We start from the raw sequence: 13300 nt of genomic DNA on the forward strand, positions 1-13300 counted from the left end.
GGCCTGCCTTCATGTACTTCAGTCTTTCAATGTGTTGTCCCCAAGTTGAGTTATAAAATCTATAGCCATTCTGGGACTTCCCTAGTGGCGCAGTGGTTAAGAATCCGCCTGCCAATGCAGGGGACACCGGTTGGAGCCCTGGTCCGGGAAGATCCCACATGCTGCAGAGCAACTAAGCCCATGTGCCACAACTACTAAGCCTGAGCTCTAGAGCCCGTGAGCCACAACTCTTGAGCCCTTGTGCCACAACTACTGAAGCCCACGTGCCTAGAGCCCATGCTCCGCAACAAAAGAAGCCACCACAATGAGAAGCCCGTGCACCGCAACGAAGAGTAGCCCCCACTCGCTGCAACTAGAGAAAGCCCATGCGCAGCAACAATGACCCAACGCAGCCAAATAAATAAATAAAAATAAAACATCTATGGCCATTCTGCAGCCAGTGATATTTTTCATTTAGGAAATCCAGACCCAGTGGCAGAGCTCTGCCCTGCACAGGATGCCTGGAATTAGATTTGTTACAACAGAAGCAGCAGTGGTTCATCCCTGGGTACGCATTGATCAGCAAATGATAAAACAAAGGGCTCATTGCATAAGTGGACCATGTCCTAATCTGTGCGTTTCTTCATGTCCTAGATTCAGAGCCCTCCTTGTTCTGCTCGCCCCACCCACAGGGGCTGCTCTGTATCTCCAGCCCCAAGAACTGGGGGGAAACCAGCTGCCCCTGAGCGCCCGGACCGCCAGCTGGATCTGTCCTCACAGGAGCCACAGCAGAGACACTGGGTAAGACAATGAGCCCCAGACCTGGAACAGGAGAGACAGCAAGGAAGCAGCAACTGGGGGAGCGGTGAGCTGAAGTTAGTGCCCAGGACACATGACAGACTTTGGGGAGCAGAGGGGAGAGGAGCTAGAACCACAGTGACAGCAGGGTGTCTGCAGGGTGAGTGAGGAGGGAGTGCGTTATTTGTGGGCCGGGATGCAGAAGATACCCTTCTTTTCACAGGAAACATGGTTCCAAGACAGCAGAATGCCCGGCTTCCTCTCTTTTTGCTGCTGGGGCTCTTGGGAATGGTGATCTCACTCCATGCCCAACCTCCTAATTTAACCTGGGCTCAGTGGTTTGAGATTCAGCACATAAATATGGCCCACCCTCAATGCAGTGATGCAATGCAGGTGGTTAACCGTTACAGAATGGGGATGGTTAACCGTCGCAGAATGGTATGCAAAGATCAAAATACTTTTCTCCGCACAACGTTTGCTGAAGTAGCTCATGTTTGTACCACCGAAAATGTACGCTGCCCTACATCACGCAGCATGAATTGTCATAATAGCTCAGTTCAAGTGCCTGTAACCTACTGCAACCTCACAAGAAATGCACGACGTTATATGGACTGCCGTTATACACAGACACAGGCACAGAGGATCTACATCATTGCGTGTAACAACAGATCACCGCGGGACAATGCCACATACCCCGTGGTTCCAGTTCACTTGGATGCGATCATCTAAACTCTGGGCCAGCACTTTGGGCCGTGCTCATCTGCCAAGCGCCACAGTCCTGCCCCACCCTCCACCCCAGATATCAGCATCAGTCCTCATCTCACCAGCCTCCAGGTCCCTTTAAGCTTTGCTCAGCTGAAGCTCCTTGTGCACGCACAATAAACTTTACAGAATTACCTACAAGGCTCCGTGTGTCTGTTTGTGCTCTTCTATCATGTAGTTACATTCTGGTCTAGAGGTTTTTCCCCTTCTTCTAATCTGAGATTTGTGGGATATAAATAGATGTGAGGATAAGAGGCTCCTTGTGTCATGAAGTTGTGCAGACTTTTCCTGCTCTCTGCTTTAGGCCAGGAAGCTGAGGCTTCCTCTCATAGCTGCCTATTTCAATACCAGGAGGCAAAGAGCCCCCAGTAAGTAGAAACAAATGTATTTGATTCTGATTTAAGAACCATACATTTTATGATAAAAGAGAACGATATGGTGTAAAAACAAAAAGAAAGGGGGAAATGCCATAATTGTGATAAGACCAAAAGAAAAAAGCAAATTTTAGCCCCCGAGATTTGTTTTTAAATAAGTGTATCAAATCTTCAGATATTAATGGTTATCCTAGGGGTGGATCCAGAGTTTGAGTCTAATGTGGAATGAGACAAATTGTTCAGGTAGTATATGGACAGATTCCAGTACTACCTGGAGAAGAGATGAAACTCTTTCCTGGCGATTTCTGTGTCCTGGAGAAGGGAACAGCTGGTCATCTGGTAGCAGAAGGTAAAGAAGGAGACATGGAATTGGGCTCTCTCCCAAGGAGAGAATCAGTGGCTTGTTCACATTCAGGTCAGGAAGGGGCACAGGCTCCAGGATTACAGAAATGTAGACAGACAGAAAAGGGAGCAGATAATGAAAGCCCCTACTCTGCCTCCATCACAAGGCTGCACTCAGGAATCAATGAGGAACAGGAAGGGAAAGCTCTTTGCAAACTGTGGTCAGATGCAGCATTCAAGTGATTGTTCGGGGGACATGTTGGGTCTTTTGCAGCACCTGACTCAGAATAGAACGCAGGTAGCATGTCATTAAATCTGTACCTCCGTCCTTGAGTCTGGGATTCCTGACCTCCTATTTTTCAGCTCCTCTTTCAGGCCCAGATATACAGCAATTTCCATTCCTCCCACCCTCCATATGGGCAGTCATTCTTGCTCTTGGTAGTACTACATACGGCATCTGCACTTGAGCATCTTCTCTGGAGAAGCCACTGGAGGATTTGTCCCTCCAGGCGGGTCTGTTGACTCAAGCTATTGCATGGAGATACTAGGTTTGGACAATTCCAGGGCTCAACAGAATCCACTGACTTTAGGTTAATACAGAGTGGCATGAAATGAGCTTACCCTTCCAACAGGCTTGGAGTAACAGAAGGAGAAGGTGGGATACCGCAAGGCTGGAGTCACATTTGCCATGATGCAGTGAACCTTCCTTGTCTCAGCAGATCATATGTCACTTCCCAGCCATGGACACAGCATCTCTAACACCGTATGGTAGAGGGATCAGCCAACTCAGCTGCCCCATCTCTCTCTGCCTTGTGTCGTCATCCCCTCTCCCATCATTCACTCATCATTCATTAATGCAGTAGTTAACCCATGTGCAGATGTGCTCTAGGCAGATTTCTAAGCTCGTGAGGATGCAATGTAAACAAAGACACATTTCTGTCCTAGGGTGCCTATTCTACTGGGAAGAAAATGAACTTACAAAATTATTTTTCCAGGTGATAAGTGTCAGGAAGAAAACTGCACTGAGGAAAACGATGTACAGTCATCTCTCAGTATCTTCAGGGGATTGGTTCCAGGAGACTCTGCAGATATCAAAATCCACAGATGCTCAAGTCCCTTATATAAAAGGGGGTCATACCGTTGGCCCTCCACATCCGTGGCTTTCACATCCACACACAGGGCCATCTGTAGTGGGTCTCAATGAGTCCATAGAAGTGAATCTGCAGTGTGGTTGGTAGGGGCCCAATGAAGGAATGAATTCTGAACAATATCAGAAGCAGCTGGTCATGCAGAAACTAAGGGGATAGTCTTCCTGAGAGAGACAGAGACAGAGACAGAGAGACAGAGAGAGAGCATTCAAAGGGCCCAACATGAATGTAGATTAGTCATGTTAGAAAAATAAAAGTTAGTCTAGCAGGACAAGAGCATTTTAACCATGAGCATTAGTGATAGAGGTTATTGAGGCTCAGATGCTTCATACCTATGGAGATGAAAATAAAGAGTAAATTTCCTATGGGGTACAAATGGAGCATGTTAGATAATACTGTGACCTGAAGATCAGTCTGGCAGCTGTGCAGGGACTGCGGGGACAGTCAGGAACTCGTGGTATCCAGGCCAAATCCCAGAGGCATGGGATAAGGTAATAGCAATAGGGCAGAAGAAAAAGTGCAGGTTTAGGATTATGTTTCCAAGTTCGAATCATCAGGCTTTAGTGAAGGATTGGAAGCGGAGGGAGAGGGGAACAGAAGAGATTTCCTCATGTCAGTAAAATGCACCTTCATCCTCTCACTCCGCAGCACCATGCTGTTCCCCCTCCCTGAGGCCATGCTTCCCCACTCTCTTCCTGCTTTTCCTCTGTTCCTCATCTTCCCCAGTCCCTGTGCTGAAGATTGGGCTGGGGTCAGAGGCAGCTGGTGGCCCTGAAGCTTAGAAGTAGCTTCTCCCTCCCGGGAGGCAGGAGGATTCAAAGCAGAGCAAGGAGGATTCTGTGCTCTGTGACGACAAAGCCGTGGCTTGGCTCCCACCGCCCTCTGTGATAGACACTCAAGATCTGACTGCACTGAACCTGAGGCCAGCACTACAGTGGCCACTATTAGAGAAGTTAATTGTTCATGTCAGCATGTTCCAAGGACACGTTCCTTGGAGTCCACTTCTCTTCCCTAAGCCTCCATTTCTAACTTTGTAAAATGCTCGTAATAGTACCAAATCTCAAGGAAGTCTTGGAAGAGTGAAAGCAGTTAGTGGTTGTAACACACTTTGTAAGGTACAGCATGAAGTGAAAGGGCCGTTCACATTGTTATTGTTTCTAGTTTATGTTTTAACATCAGGAGCAGATTCCTCTGTGTGGGTACGAAGCAGATTGTCTCAAGTGACCCTCAGATCAGGGAGAGAAGGCCCCAGGGTCAGGTCAGGAGATGTGAGAGGAGAGCAATCTGATCTAAACCTTCTGATTTGTTTTTGTCTGATATTGAGATTTTAGGCACTGTTTCCATTTGAATCACATAAGGGAGTGAGACTGTGACAACATGGACGGACCTAGAGGGGATCATGCTTGGTGAAATAAGTCAGACAGAGAAAGACAAACACTGTATGATTTCACTTATATGTGGAACCTACAAAACAAAACAAATGAACAAGCATAACAAAACAGAAACAGAGTCATTGGTACAGATAACAAACAGGTGTTTGCCAGAGGGGAGCAGGATAAGGGAATGAAAGAAATAGGTGAGGGAGATTAAGATGTAAAAACTTCCAGTTATAAAACAAATGAGTCACAGGTATACATTTACAGTGTGGGGGAATATAGTCAATAATTATGTCATATCTTTGGTAACAGATGATAAGCAGATGTCATGGTGTTCATTTTGAAATGTATAGAAATACTGAATCACTCTGCTACGTACCAGGAACTAACATAGTGTTGTAGGTCAATTATACTTCAAAAACAAACAAACAAACAAACAAAACAAACTCATAGAAAAAGAGATCAGATTTGTGGTTACCACAGGTGGGGGATGAGAGGGAGGGGGAATTGGATAAAGAGAGTCAAACTTCCAGTTATAAGATAAATAAGCACTAGGGATGTGATATACAACATGATAAATGCAATTAACATTGCTGTATGTTATATATGAAAGTTGTTAAGAGAATAAATCCAAAGAGCTCTCATCACAAGGAAAAAAAATATTTTCCAATTCTTTAATTTTGTATCTATATGAGATGATGAAGGTTCACTAAATTTATGGTGCTAATTACTTCATTATGTTTGTAAGTCAAATCGTTATGCTGTACACCTTAAACTTATACAGTGCTGTATGTCAATTATATCTCAGTAAAACTGGAAGAAAAAAAAGAGAGTGAGGCAATGAGTAGGGAAGGGAGCACAGAAATTCTGTTCCCATCCCCAATTCAAATTACCTATGAAAAATAGCCTTTTTTTGAAACTAAAACTTTACTTATGTTATTAAATTTGCTTCCTAAAACGCACATAGAAATGTGGCACTGTTAACTGTTATTCATGTCTCAAGTATGAGTTATAATAATAACATAAGAACAGTGCCTAGGTAGCTCCCATCAGGAAACTTGCATAAGCCTCTTAGATAGCCTCACCAGAGGGCAGACAGCAGAAGCAAGAAGAACTACAATCCTGCAGTCTATGGAACAAAAATCACATTCACAAAAAAGATAGACAAGATGAAAAGGCAGGGGGCTATGTACCAGATGAAGGAACAAGATAAAACCCCAGAAAAACAACTAAATGAAGTGGAGATAGGCAACCTTCCAGAAAAACAATTCAGAATAACGATAGTGAAGATGATCCAGGACCTCGGGAAAAGAATGGAGGCAGGGCTTCCCTGCCGGCGCAGTGGTTAAGAATCTGCCTGCCAATGCAAGGGACACGGGTTCAGGCCCTGGTCTGGGAAGATCCCACATGCCACGGAGCAACTAAGCCCATGTGCCGCAAGAGCCCGCAAGCCACAACTACTGAGCCCACGCACCACAACTACTGAAGCCTGCGTGCCTAGAGCCTGTGCTCCGCAACAAGAGAAGCCACAACAATGAGGAGCCCACGCACCACAACGAAGAGTAGGCCCCGCTCACAACTAGAGAAAGCCCGCGCACAGCAAGGAAGACCCAACGCAGCCAAAAATAAGAACAAACAAATAAATAAATACATTTATTTTTTTTAAAAAATGGAGGCAAAGATCGAGAAGATACAAGAAATGTTTAACAAAGACCTAGAAGAATTAAAGAACAAACAAACAGAGATGAACAATACAATAACTGAAATGAAAACTACACGAGAAGGAATCAATAGCAGAATAACTGAGGCAGAAGAACGGATAAGTGACCTGGAAGACAGAATGGTGGAATTCACTGCTGCAGAACAGAACAAAGAAAAAAGAATGAAAAGAAATGAAGACAGCCTAAGAGACCTCTGGGACAACATTAACCACAACAACATTCGCATTATAGGGGTCCCAGAAGGAGAAGACAGAGAGAAAGGACCCGAGAAAATATTTGAAGAGATTACAGTCTAAAATTTCCCTAACATGGGAAAGGAAATAGCCACCCAAGTCCAGGAAGAGCAGCGAGTCCCATACAGGATAAACCCAAGGAGAAACACGCCGAGACACATAGTAATCAAACTTGTAAAAATTAAAGACTAAGAAAAATTATTGAAAGCAGCAAGGGAAAAACGACAAATAACATACAAGGGAACTCCCATAAGGTTAACAGTGGATTTCTCAGCAGAAACTCTACAAGCCAGAAGGGAGTGGCATGATATACTTAAAGTGATGAAAGGGAAGAACCTACAACCAAGATTACTCTACCCAGCAAGGATCTCATTCAGATTCGATGGAGAAATCAAAAGCTTTACAAAGAAGCAAAAGCTAAGAGAATTCAGCACCACCAAACCACCACCAAATGCTAAAGGAACTTCTCTAAGTGGGAAGCACAAGAGAAGAAAAGGACCTACAAAAAGAAACCCAAAACAATGAAGAAAACGGTCATAGGAACATACATATCGATAATTACCTTAAACGTGAATGGATTAAATGTTCCAACCAAAAGACACAGGATTGCTGAATGGATACAAAAACAAGACCCATATATATGCTGTCTACAAGAGACCCACTTCAGACCTAGGGACACATTCAGACTGAAAGTGAGGGGATGGAAAAAGATATTCCATGCAAATGGAAATCATAAGAAAGCTGGAGTAGCAATACTCATATCAGATAAAATAAACTTTAAAATAAAGAATGTTAAAAGAGACAAGGAAGGACACTACATAATGATCAAGGGATCAATCCAAGAAGGAGATATAGCAATTATAAATATATATGCACCCAACATAGGAGCACCTCAATACATAAGGCAACTGCTAACAGCTATAAAAGAGGAAATCGACAGTAACACAATAATAGTGGGGGACTTTAACACCTCACTTACACCAATGGACAGATCATCCAAAATGAAAATAAATAAGGAAAAACAAGCTTTAAATGACACAATAGACCAGATAGATTTAATTGATATTTATAGGACATTTCATCCAAAAACAGCAAATTACACTTTCTTCCCAAGTGCGCACGGAACATTCTCCAGGATAGATCACACCTTGGGTCACAAATCAATCCTCAGTAAATTTAAGAAAATTGAAATCATGTCAAGCATCTTTTCCGATAACAACACTATGAGATTAGAAATGAATTACAGGGAAAAAAACATAAAAAAAAACACAGACACATGGAGGCTAAACAATATGTTACTAAATAACCAAGAGATCACTGAAGAAATCAAAGAGGAAATCAAAAAATACCTAGAGACAAATGAATGAAAACATGACGATCCAAAACCTATGGGATACAGCAAAAGCAGTTCTAAGAGGGAAGTTTATAGCTATACAAGCCTACCTCAAGAAACAAGAAAAATCTCAAATAAACAATCTAACCTTACACCTAAAGGAACTAGAGAAAGAAGAACAAACAAAACCCAAAGTTAGCAGAAGGAAGGAAATCATAAAGATCAGAGAAGAAATAAATGAAATAGAAATAAAGAAAACAATAGCAAAGATCAATAAAACTAAAAGCTGGTTCTTTGAGAAGATAAACAAAATTGATAAACCATTAGCCAGACTCATCAAGAAAAAGACGGAGAGGACTCAAATCAATAAAATTAGAAATGAAAAAGGAGAAGTTACAACAGACACCGCAGAAATACAAACCATCCTAAGAGACTACTACAAGCAACTCTCTGCCAATAAAATGGATAACTTGGAAGAAATGGACAAACTCTTAGAAAGGTATAACCTTCCAAGACTGAACCAGGAAGAAATAGAAAATATGAACAGACCAATCACAAGTAATGAAATTGAAACTGTGATTTAAAATCTTCCAACAAACAGAAGTCCAGGACCAGATGGCTTCACAGGTGAATTCTATCAGATGGCTTCACAGGTGAATTCTTCTCAAACATTTAGAGAAGATCTAACACCCATCCTTCTGAAACTCTTCCAAAAAATTGCAGAGGAAGGAACACTCCCAAACTCATTCTATGAGGCCACCATCACCCTGATACCAAAACCAGACAAAGATACTACAAAAAAAGAAAATTACAGACCAATATCACTGATGAATATAGATGCAAAAATCCTCAACAAAATACTAGCAAACAGAATCCAACAACACATTAAAAGGATCATACACCATGATCAAGTGGGATTTATCCCAGGGATGCAAGGATTCTTCAGTATACGCAAATCAATCAATGTGATACCCCATGTTAACAAATTGAAGAATAAAAACCATATGATCATCTCAATAGATGCAGAAAAACTTTTGACAAAATTCAACACCCTTTTATGATAAAAACTCCCCAGAAAGTGGGCATAGAGGGAACCTACCTCAACATAATAAAGGCCATATATGACAAACCCACAGCAAACATCATTCTCAATGGTGAAAGACTGAAAACATTTCCTTAAGATCAGGAACAAGACAAGGTTGTCCACTCTCGCCACTATTATTCAACATAGTTTTGGAAGTCCTAGCCACTGCAATCAGAGAAGAAAAAGAAATAAAAGGAATACAAATTGGAAAAGAAGAAGTAAAACTGTCACTGTTTGCAGATGACATGATACTATACATAGAGAATCCTAAAGATGCCACCAGAAAACTGCTAGGGCTAATCAATGAATTTGGTAAAGTTGCAGGATACAAAATTAATGCACAGAAATCTCTTGCATTCCTACACACTAATGATGAAAAATCTGAAAGAGAAATTAAGGAAACACTCCCGTTTACCATTGCAACAAAAAGAATAAAATACCTAGGAATAAACCTACCTAGGGAGACAAAAGACCTGTATGCAGAAAACTATAAGACACTGATGAAAGAAATTAAAGATGATACCAACAGATGGAGAGATATACCATGTTCTTGGCTTGGAAGAATCAACATTGTGAAAATGACTATACTACCCAAAGCAATCTACAGATTCAATGCAATCCCTATCAAATTACCAATGGCATTTTTTATGGAACTAGAACAAAAAAATCTTAAAATTTGTATGGAGATACAAAAGACCCCGAATAGCCAAAGCAGTCTTGAGGGAGAAAAACGGAGCTGGAGGAATCAGACTCCGTGACTTCAGACTATACTATAAAGCTACAGTAATCAAGACAATATGGTACTGGCACAAAAACAGAAACATACATCAATGGAACAGGATAGAAAGCCCAGAGATAAACCCACGCACCTCTGGTCAACTAATCTATGACAAAGGAGGCAAGGATATACAATGGAGAAAAGACAGCCTCTTCAATAAGTGGTGCTGGGAAAACTGGACAGCTACATGTAAAAGAATGAAATTAGAACACTCCCTAACACCATACACAAAAATAAACTCAAAATGGATTCGAGACCTAAATGTAAGACCGGACACTATAAAACTCTTAGAGGAAAACATAGGAAGAACACCCTTTGACATAAATCTCGGCAAGATCTTTTTTTTTTTTTAATTTATTTATTTATTTTTGGCTGTGTTGGGTCTTCGTTTCTGTGCGAGGGCTTTCTCTAGTTGTGGCAAGTGGGAGCCACTCTTCATCGCGGTGCGCAGGCCTCTCACTGTCGCGGCCTCTCTTGTTGTGGAGCACAGGCTCCAGACGCGCAGGCTCAGCAGTTGTGGCTCACGGGCCCAGCCGCTCCACGGCACCTGGGATCTTCCCAGACCAGGGCTCGAACCCGTGTCCCCTGCATTGGCAGGCGGACTCTCAACCACCGCACCACCAGGGAAGCCCAGCAAGATCTTTTTTGATCCACCTCCTACAGTAATGGAAATAAAAACAAAAATAAACAAATGGGACCTAATGAAACTTCAAAGCTTTTGCACAGCAAAGGAAACCATAAACAAAATGAAAAGACAACCCTCAGAATGGGAGAAAATATTTGCAAACGAATCAATGGACAACAGATTAATCTCCAAAATATATAAACAGCTCATGCAGCTCAATATTAAAAAAAACAAACAACCCAATCCTAAAATGGGCAGAAGACCTAAATAGCCATTTCTCCAAAGAAGACCTATAGATGGCCAAGAAGCACATGAAAAGCTGCTCCACATCACTAATTATTAGGGAAATGTAAATCAAAACTACAATTAGGTATCACCTCACACCAGTAAGAATGGGCATCATCAGAAAATCTACAAACAACAAATGCTGGAGAGGGTGTGGAGAAAAGGGAACCCTCTTGCACTGTTGGTGGGAATGTAAATTGATATAGCCACTATGGAGGACAGTATGGAGGTTCCTTAAAAAACTAAAAATAGAATTACCATATGATCCAGCAATCCCTGGGCATTGGGTATATACAATCTGGGTATATACTGGGCATATACCCAGAGGAAACCATATTTCCAAAAGACACATGCACCCCAGTGTTCATTGCAGCACTATTTACAATAGCCAGGTCATGGAAGCAGCCTAAATGCCCATCGACAGACGAATGGATGAAGAAGATGTGGTACATATATACAATGGAAGATTACTCAGCCATAAAAAGGAACGAAATTGGGTCATTTGTTGAGACATGGATGGATCTAGAGACTGTCATACAGAGTGAAGTAAGTCAGAAAGAGAAAAACAAACATTGTATATTAACGCATATATGTGGAACCTAGCAAAATGGTACAGATGAACCGGCTTGCAGGGCAGAAATAGAGACACAGATGTAGAGAGCAAACGTATGGACACCAAGGGGGGGAAAGCAGCGGTGGGGTGGGGGTGGGATGAACTGGGCGATTGGGATTGACATGTATACACTGATGTGTATAAAATTGATGACTAATAAGAACCTGCTGTATAAAAAAATTAATTTAATTTAAAAATTAAAAAAAAAAGAACAATGCCTACTTCAAAATTCTCAGTATTTCAAAGGTATGTTGGATTCAGAATTGGTGACATGAGAGACATTAGTGAATGGGAGTAGCAGGGTGATTACAGTGGCTAACAGGAACACCAAGTAGATCAAATCGTTCACACATACCCACTGAGTTAGAAAATACGACCCATGGTGCACCATCTGGACATTACCAAATCTGGCAAAAGACATCAGGACCCACCTATATTAGGTCAGTGCACTTCTGAACTTACCAGAAATTCAGTCTCGCCTGTGAGGTGAAATTTGTCTGGAGGGGAGTCGAGAACCTAGGACACAGCTAATAATGAGAAACAACAAATTCTTCATTTGCTTTCTAACAAAATGCGAGAGCCATTTGCCACAATCCTTTCATCATGAGCAGTTATCTAAAAAACAAAGAGATTCAAAACCAAGTGGAGGATTAAATTAATTCATTTATTCATCTATTTTAATATCCTCTACACTTTCCCGTGGATTTTGACCAGCTTGTGACCCACTGGGTCCTCCACAGCTCTGACTGTTTCAGGAGCTCCTCCGGCCACAACGGTGTGCCGAAACCCCTTCCCTCCACAAGTACTTGGCCTTGCTGATGATGTCCTAACAATCTGCAAGAACAGTTAAACTGCCCTGAGAAATAACGGGCTGTTATGGCTTAATGTGCAGCTTATCAGAACTCAGATGATGAAAAGAGAACCAAAGTTTCTCTCTCTTTCTCCATTTCCATCTCTCCTAGACCTTGGTGCTCATTTCAGGCAAATTTCTCTCACATTTTTGTAAGGTGACTGCAACAACGCCAAACCATATACCCTCTCAGGAATAAGTCCAGCAGAGGAGGGCCCTGTCTTCACACGCCAACATTCCCATCAAACGTATCTGACTGTGTTTAGGGTTGATCTCAGAATCAACCACTGTGACCTGAGAAATGAGAGATGCATGCACTGATCAGGTCAAGTATGGTTCAAGGAACCTGGTGGTCCCACAAACCCTTTCACAGTATCTATTAGGTTCTTACCTTTCAAACCACATATCTATGTGAGGCCAGGTTCTCTTTACATAGTTTAGCGAAACAACATAGTACAATGGATGAATGCAAAAGCAGATGTGAGAATCCAGCTGTCAATATAGAGTCAGCCATTAAAGAAAATGTGAAACAACGGCATTCTTCTTATTACTATTTTTTGTTTTAGAAAATAAGTTTTTTTTAAAAAATATTATATCAACATTTAATGATTCGATATTGTTATTAAATGATTTTTGAATTAATTACTAAGCATTCTAAAATTTCTTGGTTCAAATTTCTAATAAGGTAAGTATAAATAGGTATAATCAACATAAACAAAAGCTCTTTGCTGTTCTCAGTAACTTTTAGAGTGTAAAGTGATACTGAGAGCAAAAACTTTTAGTCTTGCTGCTACGGAATATTGGGCAGAGGTCGGGGTGTGTGGTCGAGGTGAGGTTGTCCCATACTGAAACCTGGGTTCATACCCACCCTGCTGCTCTCCTTTGACATTCTGTGAGGCCAGAAATCCAACCATGGTTTTTCTGGTATCAAGCTATTATTCTAGGCAGTGGATATTGGTCGTAGCCAACCAACATATACAACATCGTATTTGGTCACTC

At 41.8% G+C, this 13300-nt stretch overlaps 1 protein-coding gene and 1 long non-coding RNA gene across 6 annotated transcripts in view; one reads left to right on the forward strand and one right to left on the reverse strand.

Moving 5' to 3' along the window:
- The first annotated feature begins 715 nt into the window (after positions 1–715).
- Positions 716–1605, forward strand: LOC103015486 (non-secretory ribonuclease). Its single transcript, XM_007180494.2, has 2 exons — positions 716–780; positions 1001–1605. Exon 2 carries the CDS (start codon positions 1006–1008, stop codon positions 1504–1506), a length of 501 nt encoding a protein of 166 aa, XP_007180556.2. The 5' UTR covers positions 716–780; positions 1001–1005; the 3' UTR covers positions 1507–1605.
- An 8661-nt stretch (positions 1606–10266) lies between these two features.
- The window catches only part of LOC103015769 (uncharacterized), a 36406-nt gene continuing 33372 nt past the window's right edge, over positions 10267–13300 (reverse strand). For 2 of the 5 annotated variants that reach the window (XR_009007630.1, XR_009007633.1), the window contains 3 exons: positions 12693–12793; positions 11914–12595; positions 10267–10585 (listed from right to left, as the gene is read on the reverse strand). This is a non-coding gene — a long non-coding RNA (uncharacterized LOC103015769). The remainder of the gene's footprint in view (positions 10586–11913; positions 12596–12692; positions 12794–13300) is intronic. The other 3 variants (XR_009007634.1, XR_009007631.1, XR_009007632.1) reach the window with 3 other exon arrangements.

The sequence above is a fragment of the Balaenoptera acutorostrata genome, chromosome 3 (genome assembly GCF_949987535.1).
Source record: "Balaenoptera acutorostrata chromosome 3, mBalAcu1.1, whole genome shotgun sequence".
Lineage (NCBI taxonomy): Eukaryota > Metazoa > Chordata > Mammalia > Artiodactyla > Balaenopteridae > Balaenoptera > Balaenoptera acutorostrata.